Genomic DNA, 19,603 nt, shown 5'->3' with positions numbered 1-19,603 from the left:
ATTCAAAGAAAAGATGATGAGAAGCACAGTAAGAACCCAGAGAGAGGAAACAAAAATATCCAGACTATTTGGTCGTACAGGGTTAAACAATACATTATTCATAATAGGAAAACATAATACAGGACGGTGTGAATTTTGTGATCAAGAAGAAACTATAGAACATGTTATGCTTTACTGTCCAAAATATGATGCTGAGAGAAGGGAATTGATACTGAACCTTAAGGAAATAAAGTTAAGCTTGATTTATGTGATCTTTTACAAAAAAAGCTCTAGGGGTAAGTGTTATCTAGCTTTTATTTCAATATCTTAATAGAACGAACTTTATGGAGAGAATATAACTTAATTTTCTTAATTTTATTTTTTCTTATTTTCTCTTCTTTTATATATTATTAGAATTGGTGGATGTATAGTTAGGATTCCCCATCCACACTCCATTCCAGTTGGCGGCGGTAAGGCCCTGTAACGTTGTTTGTAAACCGCCATTAAAAAATCAAGAAGAAGAAGAAGAGGAAGAAAAACGTAGAAGAAGAAGAAGGAGAGGCTAGTTAGCTGTGACGGCTACTTTGCTGCTTCAGTACTGACTGACCTCCGCTCCCAAGATGGCTGGTATCCGAGCTCTTGGTGTTCTCTCCAGATTGTCATCACGGAGATATCCTGTAATCACAGGTGGGAACGTCATGCTTTTCACTTTTGAAAAGTTAGATAAAGCCAGCGAGGAGAATAATACTGAAGACGTTGATATTTGCTACGTGTGTAGTAGCCGTAACGTTAGCTGGCTAATTAAACGGTTAGAAGATTGTTATCCAGAAATATGTGTTAGTGCATTATACAAAACGACCATTTGGCATGTTCAGCACACCAGTATATTCCTTAAAAGAGGACGTTTTTCGAGCAAAGTGTGCACTTAATGCCCGTGCTAGCCCACTGGTTGCTACTTAGCTAATTAACCACGCTATTGCCTAAAGTTTATGGAGCCTCTTGTTCAAAATGATAAAGTTGATTGAATGTTTCCGCTTTTTGACTGCAAGAAGCCGGTTTCAAAACAGTTTAGACAACGATTTGACGACTTCTGTCATTCATTCGCCATTGTCGTAACCACAGATACCTCTATCTGTGTGAATGGTAGGCGGGGAAAGTAGGTGAAGGGTCATTTTCCACTCAGCTGCATAGCATGGCCGAGGCTGTCTGAGGTCATGGTAATATTATGTTATATATATGTCATATAAGCTACATTCCAAGTGTGTGTTGTACAAGGACATTTTAGTCAGCATTGTATGCTTATTTATGGCTAAATATAATGTAATATAAATATAACGTTTTTAGTGTAGGTGGTGAAGCAGCTATATGCTGCAGGTTGGGTGACATGTATACAATGTTTGACATGATTGTAAAAACATATTTGCACCGTACTAAACTGAAGTTAGCTTTTGGGATTAAGGGGAAACTTTTTGACTATGTTAAACTTAAATGACAGTGTTAAACTACCAGTTTTCAATCATTTGCACTCATTTGCATACAGACAACATTAGACAATGTCTATCTTAAAAACCACTATATTTACAATTAAACAATGACTTGATTAGCAAATAAACCCTACAGACTTTTTAAGTCTACAAAATGCCTGCAAAAAGAAAACTACTCTTCTATATAGAGAATTCATAAGATTAAAATCTATAGAGGCAGAAAATAAATATAAAAATAAGTTAACTAGTATTATGAGGATACTATAAGAAAATATTAGAGGATAGCAAAAACAGCATTGAAGGCATATGTGTGATAAACAGCATTATTAGAAATGCATATAGAGTTACTCAGTATTTTATTGATAACAATAAGTTCATAAATAACATATATAAAGTGGTTAATGGTTTAATACATTTTTTTGTAAGGGTTGGACCAAAACTGGCAGATGAACTCAATGACTCAGACACAACAGAAGGGGGCGCGGCTGTTAATGATTATAGGAATATAAATCCAAGTTCAATTTTTCTTAGAGCAGTAAAAGAAAAGGAAATCATCAATATTGTTAGCAAGTGTAAGAATAAAATGACTACTGACTGGAATGAAATTGATATGACAATAGTCAAAAACGTCATTGATGGTATTGCGAAACGACCAACCTCACATTTGTAACTTGTCCTTCCAAACTGGTAAATTCCCAGGCAAAATTGCAAAAGTTATCCCATTATATAAAGCAGGGGATAGACACCGCTTTACAAGTTACAGGCCTGTTTTCTTTACTCTCTTAATTCTCTAAGATAATGGAAAAACTCTTTATTGAAAGGTTAGACAATTTATTTGACAATCACAATATGTTGACTGACAGTCAGTGTGGATTTAGAGCAAACAGATCAACATCTTTGGCGTTAATCAAATTAATAGAGGAAATTACTAATTGTATAGACAAAAAAGGTATGCAGTGGGAGTACTTATAGATCTAAAAAAAAACAAAAACCTTTTGATTCCATTGATCACGAGATATTACTCAATAAATTGGAAAGATATGGTATCGGATGGATTGTGCTGAATTGGTTGAGAAGCTATTTTAAGAAACAGGCAAAAAATTGTAAAGATAGGTGACCATAAATCAACATGCAATGATATTACTTGTGGAGTCCCTCAGGGGTCAATATTTGGCCCGATATAGTTCCTTTATACAAATGAATAAATGATATATGCAGAGTATCAAAAATACTGAAATTGTCTTATTTGTGGAAAATAATTTATATATATATATATATATATATATATATATATATATATAATTAAAACGGTGGTTTGATATAAACAAATGATCATTAAAGTGGAACAAAATAAAGATTATGCTGTTTGGAAACTGTAAAATAAACACTCTCACTAAACACTATCATCAAGTGATGATAGACAATGTCAATATAGAAAGAGTGTATATATAGTCTGTTTATTTTTGCCACGAATGTTAGAATTTGGCAACTTTATTAATTAAATTTAGCTACTGGCTGAGACGGCAGCCCCCTCTCCCAAAGCAGCCCCTCCTCTCTCTACCAGCAGCAGAGAGAGGAGGACAGAGGACAGGAGGAATGACTGATACTGACTGACTGTCTGTGATCTTCATTCTTTCCAAACTTCACTCACAGTATTTTGATGTCAGGAATAGAACTTATTTTACTGACATTTTAGATTTGTTTCCAGTGAGATATTACTGAGTTTATACAGTGACTTTGCTGTTGTAAACATTAACGTTGCTGCTCTAGAAACAGTATTTAAATGTGTTTTAAAATATAGAGAAGTTCTAATCATCTTCTCAAATGATTCTTTTTTTAGAAATGATCATTTGCTGTATATGTTTACTGTTTATTTTATTTGTTATCCTTGTTAAGTTTTTTTTACATATTTGTTACATGTTTGGAAAAGAAAGAGTGCAAGCAGTGAGAATTGGTAATTTAACATAGTCATTTAAGGTTCCCTGAACTTTCCCTGTAACCTCTGAATCGGAAGCTAACTTAAGCATCGTTTGATTAATGTCTTCTTCCTTCTTACAGGCAGTACTTTTCGCACCTTCTCAGTAGCTCCTGCCATGCTAGGTAATTATAAAATCACTTCTATTTTATATAGTACATGGGTAAAAATAGGTCACCTTGTCCTGGGACACAATTATTTTCTGACTGTGCAGTATCTTCCTTGTCTATTTTTAGCCAGAACCCACGTGAACTATGAAGTCAAGGGCGACGTTGCTGTTGTTCGGATCAACGACCCCAATTCCAAGGTGAGAGCTTGTTTAATAAAAATAATAATGTGATGATTTTGATATCTGGATTAAGCAGATGTACTTTAAACTTAATGGTCAATTCTCTATCCAGGTGAACACACTGTCCATCCAAATGCAAAAGGAGATGGGAGAAGTAATGAGTGAAGTGTGGGCCAACGATGCTGTTCGAAGTGCCGTCCTCATCTCCTCAAAGCCAGGATGCTTTATTGCAGGAGCTGATATAAAGTAAGAGAAACTTCCTGAAGTCCACTTCCTGTTTAACTTTGAAAATGCGCACTTCAGTCATGTAACGTCTTATGTATTATACAGTATAATTAACTACTACTCTTAAAATTTGCATCTCTTTGTCTACTGTGCATTATTATTTGTGGTCTTGAATCAAACCTTTTCTGCATGGCACAAATTAGTGTTTTGCACCTTCAGCATTAAAATCTTATATTGTTTGTGAATTAAATGTAAAAATGGCAACGTCTTGGATTTCCTGGTAACCTTAAAATATCCTCTACACCTGCTACAGTATGATCCAGGCCTGCAAAAACGCAGAAGAGGTAACCAAACTTTCTCAGGAAGGGCAGAAGATGTTTGACCTGATTGAAAAATCTCCAAAGCCCATCGTTGCAGCCATCAATGGTTCTTGCTTGGGAGGAGGTTTAGAGGTAAACAGATTATTTCAGCACCTAACTATATTTTTGACCGCATCGGCAACGTTTGACTACGATGATTGATGATAATGTTTTTCTAACGGGCTCTTCTTTTTGTATTTCAGTTTGCCATTGCATGCCAGTACAGGATTGCAACAAAGAGCAAGAAAACAGTTCTCGGCACTCCTGAAGTAATGCTGGGTCTTTTACCTGGAGCCGGCGGTACTCAGAGACTCCCCAAAATGGTTAGTACTGATTTTATTACTGTTTTGCTTTTTTTGTTTGTTTTTTTACTTAAGGGACAGGTTCACCATTTTTCAAGACTGTCTTGAAACACTTGTCAGGTGCCCAAAAGTGCAGGATTAGGAGTAACTACAATGTAACTTCAGTTCAATTTTCACAGTTAAAAATGTTTTTTTGCACTATTCATAGCACAACACTCTCCACTTAATATTATTGATGATAGATCAGTTCACAAATGTTTGCCTTCATTGCCTTTTAGCTCGGTCTACCCAATGCCTTTGACATGATGCTGACGGGGAGAAACATCCGAGCAGATAAAGCCAAGAAGATGGGGCTTGTTGACCAGCTCGTAGATCCTCTAGGTAAAAATATATTTCAATTAACATGTAATAAAACTGCTTCAAATAGGTTGTTTTAAGTATAACCACTTGTAGAAATTGTAATCTGTGCACTTTGATCAATAATTCACTACTCGATGTAATGCTGCATGATCTCAGACTGTGCATCAGTGGGTCTTGAGGTTAAAATGGGATTGTCATTAATCTCTGCTTGATTTTTCCGCTGTTTCTGCTCATATTATAGGACCTGGGCTGAAGAGTCCAGAGGAAAGAACAATCGACTACCTCGAGGAAATTGCCATTGACTATGCCAGAGGAATCGTCAATAAGAAGATCCCTCTCCGCAAGGAAAAAGGCAGGATGCAGAGTAAGTTGTGTTGCATTCATTGAGTACATATTTCTTTTGTCTCTCTCTTTTTGTTCCATAATGAATTTTTTAAAAAAAATGCTTACTACATTGAAGACTTGTCTGTTCTGTTTCTGTAGAACTTCAAGATTATATCATGAGCTTTGACATGGTCCGGAATAAAATTTACAGCACTGTCCACGGTAAAGTCATGAAGCAGAGCAAGGGACTATATCCAGCACCCCTGAAAATCATTGAAGTAAGTGAAACCTCCCTCTAAGCAATAACTTTTTACTACTGTATTTAAAAATGAGAATGGAATTTGAAAGAAATTAAATGAATTAGCTTGACTTTAAATTGTTCAAAACATGATTCAAACCAATATGCCACATCAATCAGTTGACAGAAAATAAATTAAATTGATGATCGATGAATTGTTTACTTCATCTATCTACTAAAGGAAGGAATTTGTGTGTGTGTGTGTGTGTGTGTGTGTGTGTCCTTCACGCATCTCTTGAACTGCTCATCTGATCGACTCCACACTTGGCAGGTGCATTGCTGGAGAACAAAGGGAGTGCAGTGTTGAATTTGCTGCAACTTGGACACGTGATACGTTTAATATTAATAAACTCTGAACAAACCTAAAAAGAGAAAAGTAGACAGCAAAAACAGAGCTTTTAATCAAGAATGGACACTCTTACCCTGTGTCTAGACAGAAAGCGTAGCGTTAGCAACACATTTAGCAGATCGGGTGACTACACAGGAGGCGTTCAGGTACATTGTTGAGCGTAGGTCACCCGTGTCTCGGAAACGCTCAGAGCTCAATACACAATGACTGTAGTTACCCGTAAAAAGGAAGGAAATACTTCTCTCGGGTAGTTCAAAACCAGTTTGTCTCATATGCTCCAAGACTGTTGGCAATTGCACCAATGCAGACAAAGCAACAAATCTTCGGAGCAGACATACCCACTCTAATCCAGACGGAAGGCATCGAAAATAGGAATGATCCAAGAGCCCAATATGATCAGTCCACTTTATTTTAGTATGCACATTATTTTATTTTTAAATGCAGCCCTTATTTTACTTGAAATGAGAAAAGAACATGTATTTATTATTAGAGTATTTAGCCTATTTATTTATGTCTGTGTATAATAGAATGTTAGTTTCTTTCATGTTGTTGATGTATAAACTCATTCACATTAACATCAACTGTATTAACTGTAATAATTAAAGGAGCAGCTGGAGGCCAAGCAATCAGCCCATTCCGAACAGGCACATTTTGAAGGGCACTTTATCTATTAAAATACCAAACATTAACTGGCTAAAGCTTGTCAAATGTGAGAGTATCCAAGTCTCTTTTATTGTCTCTGCTTTGTAAATTTTTTTTTACAAAATTGGTCATAAACATATTTACCTCACACTAAATTTAACTATTCATTTTTTGCTTCCAACTTTCAGTCTGTGAAGACCGGAGTAGAGCAAGGCCCCACTGCTGGATACTTAGCTGAGTCTCAGGTAAGCTTTGTTGATTTTACGTCATCCGCATATTTGTTTTTTTGCAATAGTACAGCAATAATATTTTACTCGGTAATTGTGTATTTTGCTTGTCACAGAATTTTGGTCAGTTGGCAAGAACCTCAGAATCAGGGGCCCTGATTGGTCTCTATCATGGTCAAGTTGCGTGCAAGAAGAACCGCTTTGGAGCTCCTCAAAAAGAAGTGAAGTAAGTGAATATCACTTTCATATACAGAGCTTGTGTGTGATATACAATTAATAAGCAATACATGTTGTGTGTACAGAATAAACTAAAATAGCAAAGTTACAATAAGGAAAATCAGGATGACAAAATCATACATGCATTGTAAATATGGTCATAGTTAAATACCTGGTTGCAGCTGATGACAAAGCCATGTCTGACCCATATACAGTGATGTCAAAACACGAGATTATCCCGAGTCTTTGCTTTGGTCTAAAGGAAGTATAAGATGTTCAGGATCAATGTTCGATTCGTCTATAATTCTCTATGACTTCTGTAGGTGGTAAATTAATTGTCTGTCTTTGTTTACCAATAGGACTCTTGCCATCTTGGGAGCAGGTCTGATGGGAGCTGGTATCGCCCAGGTGACCGTGGACAAAGGGGTTCACACGATCCTGAAGGACACCACTGTGGCTGGACTGGCCAGGGGGGAGCAGCAGGTTTACAAAGGGTGGGTTCTCTAATGGTGGATTATCCTATCAGGCATCTAAAAAATTTTGTTTTGGGAAAATATCTTTACAACATGTTAGCTATTTAATCCACATCCTGACTGTAAATATGGTAGATATTATCAATAGTTATAAATGTGTTGGAACCTAAACTGTGTGATCTTATAGTATGTTGATGAATCATTTGACTCAAGGCTCAATGACAAGACCAAAAAGAAGAGCATCACATCATTTGAGAGAGACTCCATTCTGTCCAACTTGTCTGGCAAGCTGGATTACAGTGGCTTCGACAAGGCCGACATGGTTATTGAAGCTGTGTTTGAAGACATCAACATCAAGCATGCAGTCCTGAAGGAAGTAGAGGCTGTAAGTATAACTGAAAAGTGGCTTAGTAGGCTTTTTTTAAACAAAGAAAACACTCACTTTGTTGTAAATATCAGTCAATAGTATTTATGTTTGTAGCATTACCATTGTTGACTTATTGCTTTGAGCTCCAATCTAACAAACTTTTGTCTGCAGGTGGTTTCCCCTCACTGCATATTTGCCAGCAACACATCTGCTCTGCCCATTAAGGATATTGCTGCTGCCAGCAAGAGACCAGACAAGGTTTGTTCTTGGGAGCTTTGTAGTTTAAAAATCCTGAGTTTGCTATTAAATGATGCTGAGTATTTTTTTTTTCTGTATTTTCTCTTTAGGTAATTGGAATGCACTACTTCTCTCCAGTGGACAAGATGCAGCTCCTTGAGATTATAACCACTGATAAGACGTCAAAAGACACAACAGCCTCTGCTGTGGCAATGGGCCTGAAGCAGGGCAAAGTCATCATAGTTGTTGGGGTGAGGTTTAGCATCATGTTTGTTTCTTCTTTCCCTCTCTTACATCTTTGATTAAATATTCACAATGTAACACGAATATAACGACAATGAAGTTGTAAAGTGGTTGTCAGAGCAGTAGCTTAAAGGAACGGCCACCATGATGACGCATCTTAATAAAATATTACACACATTTCTTTGCAGGATGGGCCCGGATTCTATACAACAAGGTGTTTGGCTCCCATGTTGGCTGAAGCAGTTAGAATATTTCAGGTTAGTAGTATTACAGGACAAAATGCAGTTGTGGATTTGTTATCTACTGTAGTTTGTAGAATTTGGGACCTAAGATAGACAGTCTGCTCACTTGAACAAAGCAAACAGAATAAATTTATATAATTTAATAAATGTATCCGTTGTGTATGTACAGGAAGGGGCTGACCCCAAGAAATTGGATGCACTCACCACAAGCTTCGGGTTCCCAGTGGGTGCAGCCACACTGATCGATGAAGTCGGCATCGATGTCGCCGCACACGTGGCCGAGGACCTCGGCAAAGCTTTTGGCTCCCGGTTCGGTGGTGGAAATGTGGAGGTTCTGAAAACTATGGTGGACTTGGGATTCAAGGGTACGGGCTTGTGCCTTAATCATAGCTGGATACTGTTGATTTATGCGGACATGTATTGTAACAATGTATTAAACTATTTTGTTTTTTTATTCTCAAGGCCGCAAATCAGGAAAGGGTTGCTACGTTTACCAGCCAGGACTCAAAGTCAAAGAGGTCAACCCAGATGTTGATGATATCTTACAGAAATACAAACTGACACCAAACCCTGCTGTGTGAGTTGTCAGAAGTAGCACTTCAGTTATTTAAGTCACATTATTCATTTGTCTATTAATAAAATTACTATTATCAGAGCAAGTCTAAAAGTACATGCTGTTAATTTGGAGAAATTGTCCCAGTTGTTACTTATAAGAACTAGAATTGTTTTTAATACACAAAACAAATTCTTTGAGTTTTTTATGTTATTATATAAAATTTTATATTTCATTTTAGCATCCCTAATAATTGAAACATTCTGTTTTCGCTTGTATTATCTGTTTCCAGCTCATCAGACTCTGATATACAGTACCGACTCATTACCCGGTTCGTCAACGAGGCCGTGCTGTGTTTGCAAGAGGGCATTTTGAACAATCCTTTGGAAGGAGACATTGGAGCCGTGTTTGGGCTGGGATTCCCCCCCTGCCTTGGAGGTTAGGGTTCAATCTTGGTTATGGTCCTTTAAGCTGCTTATGCTGATTGTCTGTATCCTCTGTCAGTCTGTCAATGGGGAGATTATTACCTCGCTAAAGGGTCTCCTTTTTGTTCTGCTGAAACAACCAGAGCTCCACCAGAGCTGCAACAAATCATAATACTTTTTAAAGTAAAAATGTCAAACATTTGCTAGTTGAAGCTTTTTGTGTCATTCATGATAGAAAACAGAATATTTTGGGATTTTGGACAGTTGAGCAGACAAAAACAAGACATTTGAAGAAGTCAGCTTGAGCTTTAAGATATTATAACAGGCATTTTTAATATTTTACGACATTTTATAGACAAAACAATCAAGAAAATAATAGGCAGTTAAATCCATAATGAAAATAATAGTTGCAACCCTAAAAGTAACGATATATTTATAGTTCAGTAACTCATCTGGTTTACACAATCGTTTTTCTGAGAGATATTGCTAGAGCAATATCCCCATCACCTATTGTGTGTCTAATATAATATCTTACCACTTCCAGGACCTTTCCGTTTCGTGGACAGCTTCGGCGCTGACAAGCTGGTGGACAAGATGAGGCAGTTTGAAGCTGTCTATGGAAATCACTTCACACCTTGCCAGCTCCTACTGGATCATGCAAAGGATTCAAGCAAGAAATTCCACAAGTGACCTGACTTCACCATTTGTGCCAGTAGCACTTAATAATAAAACTCAAGTCTGCCGCTAGAATGTGCCTAACATTTATGTCATGAGTGGAGGAGGGGGCATACATCGAAAAAATACAATGTCAGCAGTAATGGATGAGGGGTTTTTTTGTTTTGGTTTTTTTTGTACTTTAACATTATTGATTTTATTGAGGGTGTAACGACACTGTAGCAGCAGCAGAAGAAGAAGAATTAAAAATATTTCCCAGCTGGCAAAAATCATCATTGATGAATGTCTACCAGCAAGTGTATTTCTTTTTTTTTTTTCTGTACATTAAAGACTTTATGGGCTGGTTTGGAGAATGATGTAAATGTGAAGTCGAAATAAAAATTTTGTTAATGAATCAAAAACCCACTTTTTTTCTTTCTTTATGTACGTTCACTTGTTAGTTGGAGGATTATTTATCACTATTACACAATTAGACCATATCTGTGTACGACGAAAGGATTTGCTGAGACGTAATTCGTCGCGCAGGTCACATGTCTGGTTTCCATTGTCCGCAGAGCAGGCAGGGTGTGTACCGGCGGGGAGGCTGTGTGGGCTGGGCTGCCTGTTTTTTTCTCGCAGCATCCTTTTATACCGAGTGACATCGCTTCCTTTCTGGAGGATGCTCAGGGCGGAGGAGACGCTGCGTCCATCTGGCTGATGAAAAGCGGTTCAAACTGGCCCACATGAGGTGTGTCTGTCAGATTGACTGCTTTTACCAAATCATAGTGGGGCTGCTGCACCTGCATGGAGCGCTACATTGCGGACACCGCCCCAGATAATGGCTATGTAATGCGGTGAGGGTTGTTGCGTTTCTTTTTTTTTTTTCTAACCAAAATGTCTAAAACCAAACATTGCGAGGCGATCAGGGTGGTGGTCCGCTGCCGGCCGTTCAACAGGAGTGAGGGGATATGGGGGTGTGAGAACATTTTGGAGATTGATGACAAACTGGGGAAGATCACCATAAGGAACCCGAAGGCACCACCTGATGAGCCAATGAAAGTATTCACGTTTGATTCTGTCTACGGCTGGGATTCAAAACAAAGCGACATTTATGATGATGCGGTGAGACCTCTTGTGGAGTCCGTGCTGCAGGGCTTCAACGGGACCATTTTCGCCTACGGGCAAACGGGGACAGGTAAAACGTTCACCATGCAAGGGATTTCAAACGACCCAGAGAGGAGAGGTGTTATACCAAATTCATTTCAGCACATTTTCACACAGATAGCCAGAACTCAGAATCAGAAATACCTGGTGAGGTCATCATACCTTGAGATCTACCAGGAGGAAATCAGAGATCTCCTGTGCAAAGATAACAACAAGAAACTGGAACTTAAAGAGAATCCTGACTATGGGGTTTATGTAAAAGACCTGTCTTCAGTGGTCACAAAGAATGCCACTGAGATTGAACATGTGATGAACATAGGCAACCAGTCCAGGTCTGTGGGGTTCACAAACATGAACGAACGCAGCTCTCGTTCTCATGCAATTTTTGTTGTAACCGTGGAGTGCAGTGAGGTAGGGCCAGATGGTGAGGACCACATCCGTGTGGGGAAGCTGAACATGGTTGACCTGGCAGGCAGTGAGCGCCAGAGCAAGACGGGCGCCAAAGGGAAGCGACTGAAGGAGGCAGCCAAAATCAACCTGTCCCTCTCGGCGTTGGGGAACGTCATTTCAGCCCTGGTGGATGGGAAGAGCACACACATCCCCTACAGAGACTCCAAACTGACCCGCTTGCTCCAGGACTCACTGGGTGGTAATTCAAAGACTGTCATGATAGCCACAGTGGGGCCATCGCACAAGAACCATGATGAATCCTTGGCCACGCTGAGGTACGCCAACAGGGCCAAGAACATAAAGAACAAGCCAAGGATTAATGAGGATCCCAAAGACGCCCTGCTGAGAGAGTTTCAGGAGGAAATTGCACGGCTGAAAGCCCAGCTGGAGGAACGAGGGATGCTCGCTAAGGAGAGGAGGAGGAGAAGGAACAGCAAAAGACTGAGTAAAAGTTTGGCTGGTTTGGAGGAGGACATCTTCAAAGAGAGGGATGCAGATGTTTGGGAGGCTGTTGAGGAGGAGCAAGATGTGAAACATTACACAAAAGACGGAGGTGACATCCCCAAAGTCTTTGCCTGCCAGGGAGGAAACGAGAAGTTGAAGCACCTGAATGAAAACAGAAAGAGTGTGGAGGACATGCAGTGGGATCAAGATGCACTGGAGAAGATCATTGAGAAATATAAGGTACTTGCACAGAACAGTGTCTGATAAATGAGATACTGGTGGAACAAAAGAAATTTGCATAATTATATGTCTTTGTTCACAGGCTATGGAGAGCAAATTGTTAGTTGGGGGAAAGACCATAATTGATCACACCAACGAACAACAGAAAATGCTGGAGCTGAAGAGGCAAGAGATTGCAGAGCAGGTAATAAGCATCTTATATAACCTATAATGATTAAAGTAATGGTTTTGGATGTTTTTTTTTCATCATTACTTTGCAGAAAACACACTTTTCCACTCATGTTGATACTACTATAATTGTTGGCTTGTCTGAACTTTCACAGGAATATGTTTGAAAATTACCTTTATTTTTATTTATTTTTTTATTGTACAGTTTCTATTCAACCTTAACTGAGCTGAATGTTGTGTGTGATTCACAGATACGGCGAGAGAGAGAGATCCAGCAGCAGATGATGCTGCAGGAAGAGGAGACTTTGGAAATAAGAGACACGTTCTCCTCCCTGCAGCAGGAGGTGGAACTTAAGACAAAGAAACTGAATAGGGTAAAGATGACTCACCCGCTGACGCACACACAATGCTCTCATCACAAAAGAAATTATCCATTCTTTAAACCTATAAAACCACTTAATTTTATTTGCAATTGATTAATTAAGAATCCCTTTTTCAAGAGAGGAGAGGTAACACTAAACTTTCTGGTGTTAATGAATTGTTCAGTTGCTATATTGTTTCCAGTTGTGTACATAGCCTACATTAGATTTTTTTTGGTTTGCAGATTTAGCAAATTATTGGCTTCTCTAAATTTGGATTTAGGGTTTTATTGTGATTTTAGTGTAATGAAGCTTTAGTGACATCAGTAATTGGTATGTTCATGTTCTGTATAGGTTTATTCCAAACTACGGTTGGTGAAGCAGGAGATAACAGATGTCATCAACGAGCATATCATAACCAGACAGGAGCTTGAACAAACAATGAATGAGCTCACCAGAGAACTCAAGTACAAGTGAGTACCCATATTACTATATAAGCATATAAACTGTATGTCGTTTTTGTCAGTTGTGTTTTTTTTTCTTCTTATTTCAACATAATAATATAAATTGATCATTAATAGCTTTTGCACATATTCCTGTCCACATCTGGGCGTCGCTATCATGACATGTAGCTTTCAATTTCAGTTTCAATTTCATCCTTGTAGAAAAAGGCCGAGAGGTGTTGAAAATATTGTTATAGTTATGTTGATCGGAATGAAGAGAGAGAAATGTATTATTTTATCATGGTAAGTTTGCCACAGTGCTATGCTCAAACCAGTCAGTTTATTAGAAAAGGATGAAACTTAAAGGAGCAGTGTGTCAGATTTAGTGGCATCTAGCAGTGATGTTGCAGATTGTAACAAACTGAAACCCCCTCCTATATTATTATTTTTAAAATAAAAAGGCTTCAGACCAATTATCTTATGTTTCATATTGTATTTCAGTGGAGTAAGGACAGCAGTGAATGGTTTGACACACAGTATACTAGTACATACAGTATACGAATTTGCACAAAAGTATTGTGATTGTATTGAAGCATATCATCCCAAGGCTACAAAATCAACACCGTCATTCATCAAAACCTTTATTTTTCATCTTTTTTGTTCCATCTTGGTATAAAATTTAAATCCCTATGGACACTTTTGTTTGTCAAATCATGATTTTTCTCACTTTAGTGCATGACACTGTAAAGGCACACGCACAAACTGTGTCCGCCACACCACGCATGTTCTCCAACCTTGGCCACCTTTGTTTAAAAAAAAATCCAGTGAAAACCCTGATAAAGGGTCTAAGGTAATGATAACACAACAATTCTTATTTTCATGGGATTACACACTAATTAAACATACTTGTGAATATTATACTCCATTCCTGCCAAGTCACTTCCACCAGATGCCATTAAATCTTACACACTGGTCCTTTAACTCCTTGAATGCTACTGCATTAGACCTCATCATATTGCCGCGAAAATCTTTTTCACAAATAATTCTGATACAAGTTTAAAGACAATAAGTTTGATATTGGGCATTATCTAATTGATAAAATATATGTAGTAAAATGTCAAGTGTAGTAAAAGCAGAAATGTAATTTGTGATTTCTTGTGCGTATTAATCTACTCGTGTGTAGGCTTCTTTATTTGAATGGTTTACAGTATATAATGATTTACCAAAAATATAATGCTCTTTTTGAAGTCCCCCTTATATAGCATTTATAAGTGGTATACAAACATTTAACAAATGGTTTACAATACACTGTAAGGTACAGTATTTGTCAGCACTTAAAACTCTCCCTATAAAGACAGATTTTATACTATTACAACTGTGTTTTACTATATTATCATTCATTCTGTTTATATACCAACATGGCAAATATGGTAACGGACACATCTGGGGCAACAAATTAAAGATATTTATTATAATAAAGTAAACAACTGAAGCAATAATTGCAAATATGGAGTGTGTCAGTCAGTGACATCAGTAATTTAGGTGTGAACAATGAAGTGTAAGGTGTTGTGGAGGAAAAACAAAACTAGAATCAAATGAAAAACAAAAGCCTGCAGCTGCTGACTGGGATGAGTCAAGGTGAGAGATAGAGCCCAAACAACGCAGGGAGTTGGCCTTTCATCCTGTGGGAGCATTAGGCCCAGGTGCTCCGAATTTAGCTGGCTGCCACACCCACATGCTCCCAGATACATTTATGGACACAAGAATATAACAATAACTCATTACCACACCAGCATCAATACACTTAAGGTAGGTTAGGCAGGAGCCGTCACATTGACAACTCATTTCTGCTAACAACTACATTATAGTGTGTTATAAACCATTCATTAATTGTTTATGTAGTGTTTATAAATTCTAAACAGGGGGAGACCTTTCACATGCTTGTTCAGGTTTGCTGGATTTAGAGATGTCATCCACATAAATACAAGGCTGCTTGCTTTGATACGTATATGAAAATGTTTTTTTGTTGTGAAAGCTTCATGCTTCCTTAATTTCATGTCTTTCTGGCTCAAACTGGTTATCAAGCGTAATATGAAGAATGTTGTGATCTATAAAATGTACACTGTAGTTAAGCAGAAAAAGCTAAATTGGTGGCACTGTTCAATAATCTGTAGGTAGGTAATAACCTATAGATAAACATTAACATTACAAAAGAAAATATCAATTTTATAGATTTTTGCTCTTAAATATAAATCATATTATTCTGTAGACATTTGAAAAGTGTTTTATTTTTCATTTATAGCACCTTTCAAGTGGTTGGACACACCTTCCCATTCATTTGAATGAGAAAGCATGTCCAAACTTTATGTTGTTGTGGTTTTAATGGAATACCTTGGGTGACCCCAGCTAACACGTACTGTATTTGTGTTGCATATTCCAGATATCTCTTAATTGAGAATTTTATACCTCCTGAGGAAAAGAACAAGATCATGAATAGGCTGCACTTTGACAGTGAGGAGGATCAGTGGAGACTCCAACCAGTCATTCCATCAGAGAGGTCAGTCATTAATTTTTATAACATATTATACAGAAGGTTGAAGAAAGAATGTAAACCTAAACTGAATCATATGGGGCATATATATATGCCTTACAGGGTGAAATGATTCACAGAAGAGCATTCAGTTTCCTGAATAAATTATACTGCAATGCACCTGTAATGTGTAAGGTTTAAGGGATGTGAGTTTTGCTTTTTTACAACTGGGAAAACATTCACTCTACTGATGCTATTATAGTTCTTTTGACCTCCAGGAAGTCAAAAAAACAGAAGTTTAAAAAGACTAGGCAGGCTGCAGGAAAGTGTGAATGGCAAAAAGAGATATTATAGTGCTTAGATTGCAGAATTTTGTGATTATAGCATCATTCAAATTATTCTGATTACAGGTTTTGCATTGCTGCCAGTGTCTTTTTTGATGCTACCACTAGGAGTCGCCAAAGTCAGAATCTTTCCTACTCATAGGGGCTTTAACAGATTTAGCAGACTCTTATCATATATATAGGACAATAAATAATGTATGCATTCTGCCTGTCCAAGACACAAATATCTTTTTATGATGGAGTTCATCAGCCTGGACTACTTAATATTTTTCTTTATCAAGACAGTTGGAAAGCTCAGTGAAATATGCCATAAAGGAGATAACGGGAGTGATTTTTCTGGTGGGAGTTGATCAGTTGATCATATATGGAACACATGCCTATATCTAAATCACTACACCAACTTTTGGGGGCATTTAACAGAATCCTAATCCTTCCTTTTCCCACGTCTTTATCGCAGTGCACCCACTCAGGTCAAGAGAAGGCCTCTCTCTGCGGTGGGATACAAGAGGCCAATCAGCCAATATGCACAGGCGGCTGTTGCCACGGCAACTGGGGCCCCATCCAGATACCAGGTCAGTGCTTGGACATTCATGGGGACAGTTAGCGGAAGTACAGCAGAGTCAGAGATGTGAAAAAGTGATCTTACAGACACTTACTTGCATGTTCACAGCCACCTTCTTTCGGGGATGTGTTGATGGTTGTAGCTATGGAAACCACTCACAGCTTTAACTGTTGCATCTTATGCTAGTGAATCATGAATGCAATGTTACAGAACAAAAACTGAAAATTCTTAAATAAAAGCCTGCTGTCAAATAATGGCTTAAATAATAGCAGGGGATGCGGCGTATTTGAACAAATAAAGACTGGAGTAAAAAAATGTAATTAATTACCTATACTACATTGGTTCACATATATCTATAGTAACAGTATAATAATTGTAAGTCAACTCAGCATCTTCTGTATTTCCACAGAATTATTTCCAACCATACAATAATGTGGTCATGCTTTACTACCACTCTGTTGCTCCGAGTTTCTGTTTTTAAAAACTCAGATCGATCCTACTTTACCAGCAGATGTGTGTGTAACAATAGAAGCTTTCAAGGGAAGGGAAGTGGACTCTATACCTGAACTGATGTAGGGGCTTTAATGTGAAACAGTTATAACTGCAAGTTCACTACCATCTGTTCTTACAGGCCGAGAATATCATGCTGTTGGAGTTAGACATGTCTCCGCCGACCATGTTCACCTTGAACCTTAATGGCACTCACCTGGAGAGAGCCTTCTCTCCCAGGCTGATGCGAGATCTTCTGGTAAATGTTCCTGTCAGAGAGAGGGCAAGTGCATCATCACGGGTCAGGAAATCCCAATCCTGGTGAGAGAACATCTGAGGAGGGCAGATATCTTACATGGTTACAGATCTTGAATTAAGTTTGGATTGGTCTGAACACTGCAATAACAAACTTCTGTGAATAATTGTTATGATTTGTATTGTGTAGCATGTAGTAGTGGTGTTATTTTAAAGGGAACTGCCACAAATCAAAGTACCTGCTGAAACACTTATAGATATAGATATCAACAATCCCATTAAAGCCTGTACAGTAGATATATTCAGTGCTGGAATGTAACTAACATCTGCACATTTACTGAAGTACTATACTTAAAAACTGGAGGTACTTGTACTTTACTTCAGTATTCCCATTTTATGCTACTTTGTACTTTTACTCCACCACATTTCAAAGGGAAATATTGTACTTTTTACTCCATTACATTTGTTTGCCATTTACAGTTACTTGTTACTTTTTGGATTAAGATTTTACATAAAATAATATATTTTAATATTCAAACATTTTCTGCTGTTGTTTTAAATTTGTTATGCACTTTGAGCTGCATTAGTGTGTGAAAGCTACATAATTAAATGTATTATTATTATTATTAATAATAATAATAATAATAATAATAATAATAATAATAATAATAATAACTACAACATTAAAAAGGCTCTTACATGTATTTGTTAGTGATAAAAACAAACAATATACTATAATAATATAACACACTAAAAGAAGCCAGTCTGCATAATGTGTATTTTTACTTTTGATACTTTTAAGTGCATTTTGCTGATAATACTTTTACTTAAGTAACATTTTGAAATCAGGACATGTACTCAAGTAAAGGATCTGAATACTTCCTGCCCTACTGGATATATTTTAGTGATTTTGTGATATGGAACAGTAAATATCAAATGTATTTCACCCAAAATTAAACATCAATTTATTTTTTTAATGGTCTGCAGGTATCAGCCAACACAAGCAGCATCTGTCCCATTGTCCTCGTCATCTACCACACTGACATCAGGATCCCAGAGCTTCTCTCAATGTCAGAGACAAAGACCATCCTCTGCTTCCTATCTTCCACTTGGGGATCTAGCTCAGGCTAGTCCCTGAGATGCATCAGTACAACTGTAAACAGAAGCTGGCCTTAGTTCCAGGTGGCACAAAAGACTCCAGACTGGCTAAGGGGCAACTGAGAGAGATGGCGGGGAAATCTTATGCCTTGATTTTAAATTGATTTTATCTTTTTTTTGAGAAAGAAACACTTCATTAAAGGTGCAGTGTGTAGAAATTAGTGGCATTTAGCGGAACAGGCTTGGCAGAAATGGAATATAATATTCATAAGTATGTTTTAATTAGTGTATAATCACCTGAAAATAGTAATTGTTGTGTTTTTGTTAGCTTAGAATGAGCCCTCTATATCTGCAGAGGGAGCGGGTCCTCTTCCATGGAGCCCGCAGTGTTGCACTGCCATGTTTCTATAGTAGCCCAGAACAGACAAACCCAACACTGGGTCTAGAAAGGGCCTTTTGCGTTTTTTGCAGCCACCGTAGATTCTCCTACGTGTTCGGAAGTGGAGAGGGAGGGTTATTCAGTTTGTTGCACTCTGCAACCTCACCACTAGATGCCACTATATCCTACACACTGCACCTTTAAGCACATATTTGATTTAACTGAAAAGACAAATATTCCCACATATATTTTCAATGAGTGCATGTCAAATGAATTCAGTGGTCAGTGGGGCTCTAAAGTGATTCTGATGACTGTTTGCCGGCTTGTTGCCTACTGTTGCTTGACTTACCCTGGCCTTAACAAATAGCACACTTCCATTTTCTATATCCCTATTTGACATTGACTGTAGTAATCATTTGGGAGATCTTTTCAGACCTTACTTTAAATTTCATTTA

At 37.8% G+C, this 19,603-nt stretch overlaps 2 protein-coding genes across 2 annotated transcripts; both read left to right on the top strand.

Annotated features, from left to right (window-relative positions):
• The first annotated feature begins 520 nt into the window (after window positions 1-520).
• On the top strand, window positions 521-10,649 carry hadhab (hydroxyacyl-CoA dehydrogenase trifunctional multienzyme complex subunit alpha b). The gene is made up of 20 exons (XM_042437121.1): window positions 521-666; window positions 3,522-3,563; window positions 3,675-3,745; window positions 3,840-3,973; window positions 4,266-4,404; window positions 4,515-4,634; window positions 4,892-4,994; window positions 5,215-5,337; window positions 5,457-5,575; window positions 6,775-6,831; window positions 6,930-7,039; window positions 7,389-7,523; window positions 7,716-7,887; window positions 8,041-8,127; window positions 8,217-8,357; window positions 8,538-8,606; window positions 8,761-8,956; window positions 9,054-9,168; window positions 9,437-9,582; window positions 10,114-10,649. The coding sequence occupies exons 1-20, from the start codon at window positions 600-602 to the stop codon at window positions 10,257-10,259; spliced, it is 2,292 nt and encodes a 763-aa protein (XP_042293055.1). The 5' UTR covers window positions 521-599; the 3' UTR covers window positions 10,260-10,649.
• A 58-nt stretch (window positions 10,650-10,707) lies between these two features.
• Window positions 10,708-19,084, top strand: kif3cb (kinesin family member 3Cb). Its single transcript, XM_042437120.1, has 8 exons — window positions 10,708-12,521; window positions 12,604-12,705; window positions 12,941-13,063; window positions 13,403-13,521; window positions 15,932-16,048; window positions 16,823-16,937; window positions 17,559-17,737; window positions 18,659-19,084. The coding sequence occupies exons 1-8, from the start codon at window positions 11,118-11,120 to the stop codon at window positions 18,807-18,809; spliced, it is 2,310 nt and encodes a 769-aa protein (XP_042293054.1). The 5' UTR covers window positions 10,708-11,117; the 3' UTR covers window positions 18,810-19,084.
• The last annotated feature ends 519 nt before the right edge of the window (window positions 19,085-19,603 follow it).

This window comes from Thunnus maccoyii, chromosome 16 (genome assembly GCF_910596095.1).
Source record: "Thunnus maccoyii chromosome 16, fThuMac1.1, whole genome shotgun sequence".
In the NCBI taxonomy this organism is placed as follows: Eukaryota; Metazoa; Chordata; class Actinopteri; order Scombriformes; family Scombridae; genus Thunnus; species Thunnus maccoyii.
This window is presented reverse-complemented; position numbering and strand designations above follow the sequence as displayed.

Coding starts and splice junctions, on each gene's coding strand:
- kif3cb (XM_042437120.1), top strand. CDS start 11,118: ATGTCTAAAACCAAACATTGCGAGGCGATCAGGGTGGTGGTCCGCTGC. Junction 12,706..12,940: donor GGCAAGAGATTGCAGAGCAG/GTAATAAGCATC, acceptor TGTGATTCACAG/ATACGGCGAGAGAGAGAGAT. Junction 13,522..15,931: donor ACCAGAGAACTCAAGTACAA/GTGAGTACCCAT, acceptor TGCATATTCCAG/ATATCTCTTAATTGAGAATT.
- hadhab (XM_042437121.1), top strand. CDS start 600: ATGGCTGGTATCCGAGCTCTTGGTGTTCTCTCCAGATTGTCATCACGG. Junction 3,974..4,265: donor ATTGCAGGAGCTGATATAAA/GTAAGAGAAACT, acceptor CACCTGCTACAG/TATGATCCAGGCCTGCAAAA. Junction 7,888..8,040: donor TCCTGAAGGAAGTAGAGGCT/GTAAGTATAACT, acceptor TTTTGTCTGCAG/GTGGTTTCCCCTCACTGCAT.